The 7,150-nt window shown below is 41.3% G+C and overlaps 1 protein-coding gene across 3 annotated transcripts in view; it reads right to left on the bottom strand.

Moving 5' to 3' along the window:
* The window catches only part of CPEB1 (cytoplasmic polyadenylation element binding protein 1), a 109,630-nt gene that overhangs the window by 15,678 nt on the left and 86,802 nt on the right, over positions 1-7,150 (bottom strand). For all 3 annotated transcript variants that reach the window (XM_045286398.1, XM_045286399.1, XM_045286397.1), the window contains 2 exons: positions 5,385-5,611; positions 2,132-2,384 (listed from right to left, as the gene is read on the bottom strand). In XM_045286398.1, the coding sequence (XP_045142333.1) occupies positions 2,132-2,384; positions 5,385-5,611 (480 nt within the window). The remainder of the gene's footprint in view (positions 1-2,131; positions 2,385-5,384; positions 5,612-7,150) is intronic.

The raw sequence follows: 7,150 nt of genomic DNA, 5'->3' as shown, positions 1-7,150 counted from the left end.
ACAACTGTTCCTTAAGTCAGACCATGGCCTATCCTTGTGATAGTCTCATAGTACTTAAACAGAAACTAGATCTTCCTTAATGACAGATTTGTAAGATAGTGAGTTTTCCTTCAACCACTCAAGCTACCTATTCATGCCAAATGAAAGTTTATTCAAACTCACTGTTACGTTTCTCTGACTGACTCAAGCACTATGTTAAGAAACAAGTTTTAAGTGCTTTCTCCTCTTGCCTATACAGATTCCAAGTTACAAACTAGATCCATTCAGAATTCTGTCTTTAAGAATTTGTAAGGTAGCTGGTACAGGTGCATACAGTTCTTATTTAGCCTTACTTTAGTACCAAATAAGGAGCAAGCCTCAGTGGTATAATGGGTTATAAGTTGAGTTGCTAACAGCAACTGAAAGATGGTTGGTTTGAACTCACCCAAAGGTCCTAACTGCAAGGGCCAGTTGTTCCAACCCAGCAGCCACTCCTAGTTAGAACAATGAGGGTCTTTTTGCTCCCATAAAGATTTATGGCCTCAAAAATCAAAGGAGTTCTACTCTGTCCTACAGGTTTGATACAAGTCGGACCTGATGTCAATGAGTGTGGTTTGGGGATGAGTGCAAAAAAAGACTTGAAGACTTTTCAATGATTTAAAACCTGCACATGCAACAAACGAGGTGATTATGTTGAAAAATTTGTTAAGAGCAGGAGGATTGGTGCTATCACTTCAAAATGAAGGCAAATTTACATAACCTTAAAGGGCAAATAGGGGTTGTCAGAGAATAACTTGGGGTCTGCCTCTATGGTATTAGGAACTATTTCCTTTTTGACCTGCCCTTAATAATCTGTAGAGGCCTCCCTGTTTTTGTGGCCACTCCAGTCTGCTATAAATCTTTAATCATGTCCCCACCGCCAGTCTATGCCTTTTCAGATCAGACTGACTTTAATAGGAAACTGGACTGTTTCTGCCCATTCTATCTTCCTCCTTTAGCACTGAGGCAGATAGCCAGTGAAATAAACTATCATTTTAAATCAAGGCCAGGATCTGAAAAGTCAATCCCTAAAAGGCTTAAACTGATTGTGTTGCTATATCAAGAAAGTGAGTACTGTCAGCAATAATCTTCAAACAAAATCAGAAGTTTTTATAATTGCCTCATCCAAAAGCCTGGTAATGTTTCTTAGGACAACACTGGCACTAGAGACAGTACACGGCCATTAGTGAACAGGGTAGCTGCAGTCTCAGGGGAGATTGAGATCAGGACAGATTCTGTGAGCACAGAGAGAGGCATACCAATATCTATGGAAACAAACGAAATGGAGAAACTGAACCCTTAGTCATCCATCAACCTCAGAACTTCAAAACAAGGGTGATCTCCCTGAAGCAATAGACAATGGGTTCCCTAATTCACTCACTTCCAAATACTAAGATGGAAAACAAATTCAGTTAAGTGATTAAGGTAGCTGGAAAAAAAACTACAGTACACTTGCAGGATCCCTCACACCTTGCTGTGGTTAACTTCAACTCACAGTCACACCATGCTGTGCAAAGCAGCACTGCTCCAAAGAGGTTTTAAGACCGCGGCCTGTTGGAAGCAGACTGCCAGGCCTGTCGTCCAAGTGACTTCTGGATGCGTTCAAACCAAACATCTTTCAGCTAGTGCTGGGCCATTTGTGCCACTCAAATACTCCTTCCCTTACCTCAGAAGTTGACACATGCCAACTACCCACCTCCCGGTGCATCTCTGAGTGTACCAGAGTCTTTGGGAAGAGAACCCCAGCATAGGATATTTTTTGAAGTAGAAAATGGGAAGGTAGACAAGATGCTGGGCATCAATCACAGCGTTTGTTTCAAGGATACCCACCTGTGAAAGAATTAAAAGCAATAGTAGCAGCAGCACATAACCAAGTGAGAGGTCAATCAAATTCCTATGGGGTTCCTGTGCACCAGATTATTTCCCTCTTTCCCCTCTATTCGACCTGAAAGAAGTTGCTGAGTTTGCCCCACATCTTTCTTTGTATATCTGGATCCTTCACCATACAACTAACTCTCTTGTCTCTGGACAATTCACCAATGTTTGTGCTAAGGTCACTTTCTGTTTCCAGAATGGGGTCCCAAGCCTCATACCTGGCCACAGCCACACTTACCTGCAGCTTGCCGGTGCAGCCTGGCCTCCCTCTCTATGCTGAAGGGGTCTTTAGGAGCTTCAAGAAGGTCCCAGGATGGCCACACAGATGTTCCTGGCCATTTCTTTGATGCACTGGTTGGGGAGGGTGTGACGGCAGCAAGAGCAGCTTGATCTTGGTCCATCCGGGACCCAACCCCCATCTTTAAAGGGTCTCTGGGACACCCACTCGTCAGAGACAGGAAGGGAAGAGGAGGGGAAATTCGAAGGCTTGACTACAGAAAGAAAAACGAAGATATAAATTCTTAAAGTACAGTTGTGATATAAAAATGAGGGGACTTCAAAAAGTTCAGAGACTATAGAAAACATGAAATACTATTATGCTAATATACAAGGGCAAGTCAAAAGTATTCCTATAAAAATCATAGAAACCTTTACTAAACACAATTATAAAAATATGAGGCTATTGTCTCTCGACATCTCCTCCACATAGGTCTATAAACTTCTGAAGGTAGTGTTTCCATCTCTCTAGCCCTTCTCCAAGACTCCTGCGCTTGATTTATACTATATCAAAATGGTAGTTTTGGTATCCCTGGGGGGACTCAAATTGTGTTTCTTTTAAGTGTTCTTTGAGCTTTGGGAAAAGTCTGAAGGGGCAAGGTCAGGACTGTACAGTGGATGGGGTAAAATTTACCAGGAAAATTCTCACAGGATAGCTCTTGCTACTCTTGAAAAATGGGTAGGTGCATTGTCATGATGGAAACCAGTTCATTTGTGCACTTTTCCTAGTTTTCTCACCAATGCCCTTTTACATTTTCATAAAACTTCCTTCCTAATATGCCCCATGGTGGTCCTAATATTCCTTGGGGAAAAAAATTATCAAGATTACTCCTTTGGGATTCCACAAAACTAGCCCTATCCCCTTGTGAGCTAACCTCCCTGCCCAGAAAATCCCCTCAGAAGCCACTGTTTTTTTTTGTTTTGTTTTTTTTTTTAGAAGCCACTGTTTTGATTGGACCTTCTCTCTGGATTATAATGGTCAATTCAAGATTTGTCCCAGGTTATTATTTGTTCCATAAAATCATCTTCGTTAACTTTGATATTGCTTAAAAGGCAAAAGAGATCAACTCTTTGAGCTAACCTTCATGAAACATTTTTGGCATTGACTGAGTGAAAAGCTAACTGAAGCCAATTATGTTTGCTTAAATGGGCAATGCAGAATCATGAGATTCTACTTGTCACTATAATGTCAATGGTAATTCCACAGGTTTCCTCCACCACTTTCTGAACTTCTGCCACAATTTCTTAATTTGTTGATGGTCTTCCTCTCTTGATCCTGCCTTGAGGTCTTTCTCACTTTCCTTAAAATGGTTGATCCTCTAAAACAGTATTTTTATATGAGTCAGGATCGCTGTAAACTTGCTGCATAGCTTCAAGGCTTTTCGAAGATGACCACTTGAGTTTTGTTTTTGTTTTCTCTTATGGCACAAAAATATTTACGTGTATTTTTTGTTTAAAGGTATCCTAACCAAACTTAGACAAGTGTATTACTGAGAGAACTTATCTGCATCTAACCACTGATCACCCAAACATGTTTAAACACATTTTGTTTGGGATATGTGAACCTGCGCATGTGTGAACTGGAGTCCTAGTAGTAAGCAACACTTTTTGACTTACCCTTGAACATTTGCCATCTGCCATACTTCCTTTTAGATTTTCTTTCTATCCATCTTAAAGATTAATTGTACTGTACTGTGGCATATTTTTCTTCTCTCTCCAATTTTTTTTCATGTTACAAGACATCTTCATAGCGGTTGTACATTAATTTATGGCATTCTATTTAGGGAACAAGCTACCTCCCATTGACCCATTCCCCTACTGTTGAACATTTAGGTACTTTCCAGGATTATGGATAACAATTTTAAGCCTCTTCATATTTTGTATTTTCTTTGGTCACGTTCCTAGGAGTGTCAAAATGCTTTGTATGAGAATGCTGTTTCTATTTTAAAAATGTATGACAACACAACTTCCACTACAAGCTTGTGTTAAGGTTTTAATTGGGTAAAAACAAGATCACATTATGAATAAATAGTTGATAGAATATTTTCTGACAGTCTAGATACTGCCTCTATTACTTCTTATATGAATTACTATCTGTCTTATGTCCCATCCCCATTTGTTCCCTTGGGGGGGGGAGGTTAGGGTCTATGAAAGTTCTTTATTAAAAATACCAGAACATGAAAGTTAGTAGAGGTGAATTTCCTAGCCTGAGTCATATATAGAGTAACAGAAACATAGCTAGAAGCACCTCATCTGGCCCCATTTAAAGGGGCATAAGCTGCAGCCCAGAAAAATAAAGGGACCTGCTTTTGTTTTCTCCTCTGGAAATGTGATCTCAACAGCAAAGCCAATGGATAGTGGGAACTCCAAACACCAATGCCAGGTCTCATATTCTGGGGCCAGCTGAGGGGAGACAACAAGTGAACCCTACATGGAAAACTGCTATCACAACCACTGTTGTCTGTCTGAATGCGAATGAGAAGAGGATGAGCTAGACCATCTTTTCAGTTATTAAACATTCAGTCAATGGGATTTGACAATAGAAAAGCCAGGCTCAGAAGTTATCTGAAATTGCATCTTCTTTTAGGATAATTTCTTACTGCCAATCTCACATATATTTATTTCTACTACCTCCTTCCCCACATCTATTCTAATCCATTTACCAACTACTCTGCATTTGTCATATATGACTGTAGATAAGAACATTAGATATGCAAATGAACTTTAAGGCAGTATTTCATAAATTCACCATCTCCTCAGATTGAGAGTTCGCATGGATCAGTACAAAGAATAAAGGAGCTAAAGTCATCCAATCTAGATCAAACCCTAGCCCTGCTATTTCATAACCATGTGATTTTTAAATTATCACTTAAAATATCAGAATTAGTAAAAGTACATAAATATTGTTTTAAAGTTAAAGGAATTGTCATTTGAGTCAAGAAACAGAACATTGCCATGATGGCCATATTTACTTTTAAATGAACTGTTTTCCAACAGCAAAAGGAGAGCTCTCAGTTCCATTATGAAGTGTACTGTTCAAAAAGAGATACAAAGGAGCCCTGATTCTGTTGAGCAAGAAAAGCTCCACTCACTCCTCCCCCCCTTCATCCCACCTTTTAGTGGACATTCTAGCAGACCTGCAGTCCCATTCCAAGCTCCAAAGTAGGTACTGTACCCTTCCCACCAGACCAGAACCCCATGAACAAGTTACATACAATCAAATCAGAGAGATGATCTGATCCAGAGCTGAAGCCACTGGTATCTGAATCAGAGGGGCTGCTGGAACGAGAGTCCAAGATGGGTCGGGTGTCCAGGCGGGATCCTCTTACTGTGGGTGTTGGAAACTTGTCCATCAAGTCAGCTCCCAAGGGGTCCAGAGGCAGGAAGCTCAATGAGGGTTTCCCCAGGACATTTCCCAATGGTTTATGGAGCATGCTCAATACTAGGAGGAAAACAAACAAACAAAAAGAACCCTCATGATTTTATAGTTTTTTCCCCGCCGAGAATAGGCTTCCAATCGCTCTTCTCTTCTCTCCCAAAGCTACTCAACAGGATACACCTAGGCAGGGTCCCTAAAAGGTTGCCAGTGTATAATGAACAGATATACAACCAATTCTGATATTCACCAGTACTGAGAACTAACCACCCAGGGCTCATCAGAGGCGGTCACAGGATGAATAACTGAATACCAGAATTACTACTATTCACAGTAAAAACAAACAAACAAAAAAAACTGCTGAGCCCAGGCTTCTGAATTAATGCCAGCATTTGGAAAATCTCTATGCCACATGGGACCCTGATCACAACTGTTATTAATATCTACATACACCTGCTTATGCTACTAGAGGACATGATTTCAGCACAACTAGGGAATAAACCGTACTCTTTCCTTATTGCCTATCTATAAGGATTAGTTAAAATAATGACATGCCCTGTATTAGTATAGCAAGAGCTATAATACACGAGTTATAGAGAGCTACCGAGACGCTCCCTTGTGAAACTTTTTATGACAGGGAGAGTCTCTTCTATGTATCCCAGGTTTTCCAACATTTAGGAAGGGTACAGAATGATGATGTGGTTAAGCCTACTCTTACTTAAAACAAATCCAAATTGAAACTCTAGCTCTGGCACTTCCTGTATGTGGCTCTGTGTTCTAGGAAGCTGAGGTAGTCTGAGCCTCCGTTTTCCTATTGGCACTCTGGGTGAAATATGAACTACTTCTTAACATTGTTAGGAGGGTGCAACAATGAAATAGCAGATGCAAATGCTCAGTAGTGTATTGGCTGGCAGCACACAATAAGTATTTAAATATCAAATGATGAAAGAGAAGGGAGTAGAGGTTCAAAAAGAAAAGGGAGCTAGAGAGCAGAAGAGTTTCTTCCACAGTAAGTCAGGCACAAAAGGACAAGTACAACATGAGTCCGCTGAGGTAAGCGTCAAAAAAAAAAAAATGCAAAGGGGCATAGGGAAAAAGCTACTGTATACAAACATTCTTGGAGTGAGCACCAGGTAGTATGGCAGGGACCAGATCAAATGCAGGGATGCACATGGTAGACAACTGGGGAGGAGGTGGGGAAAGGAAACAAAAAAAAAAAATGATGAAAATAAGGAAGAAATGGGTAGTGGGGGCACGGGGCGCTAACCCACCGAAGGGGAGGGTACTGTTTATACCTCCACAGGAAAAGAGGGACCAGACTTCAACCCAGTGCTCCAAGGTGTGAATTCAACATGCCAGCGCGGAGTAGGGAACTAGTGGAGAGGTCTGGCGGGGCTGCCCCCAGTCCCAAATACTAAGTGGATACCTGGCCCTCCCCTCAGAAGAATTTATTTCAAAGGACGGCACTGAATCCGCAGCTCCGGGAGAGGGACATATCTGATCGGAGCACACAGGAGCAGATTATGGGGGAGGAGGAGAGATTGGAGGACATCCTGGCCCACCAGGCCTTGAGGACCACATGGCCAGCCCCACTATGAGACATGA

The sequence above is a fragment of the Echinops telfairi genome, unplaced genomic scaffold, assembly GCF_000313985.2.
Source record: "Echinops telfairi isolate 266 unplaced genomic scaffold, ASM31398v2 ScPeMD7_7;HRSCAF=31, whole genome shotgun sequence".
NCBI lineage: Eukaryota > Metazoa > Chordata > Mammalia > Afrosoricida > Tenrecidae > Echinops > Echinops telfairi.
This window is presented reverse-complemented; position numbering and strand designations above follow the sequence as displayed.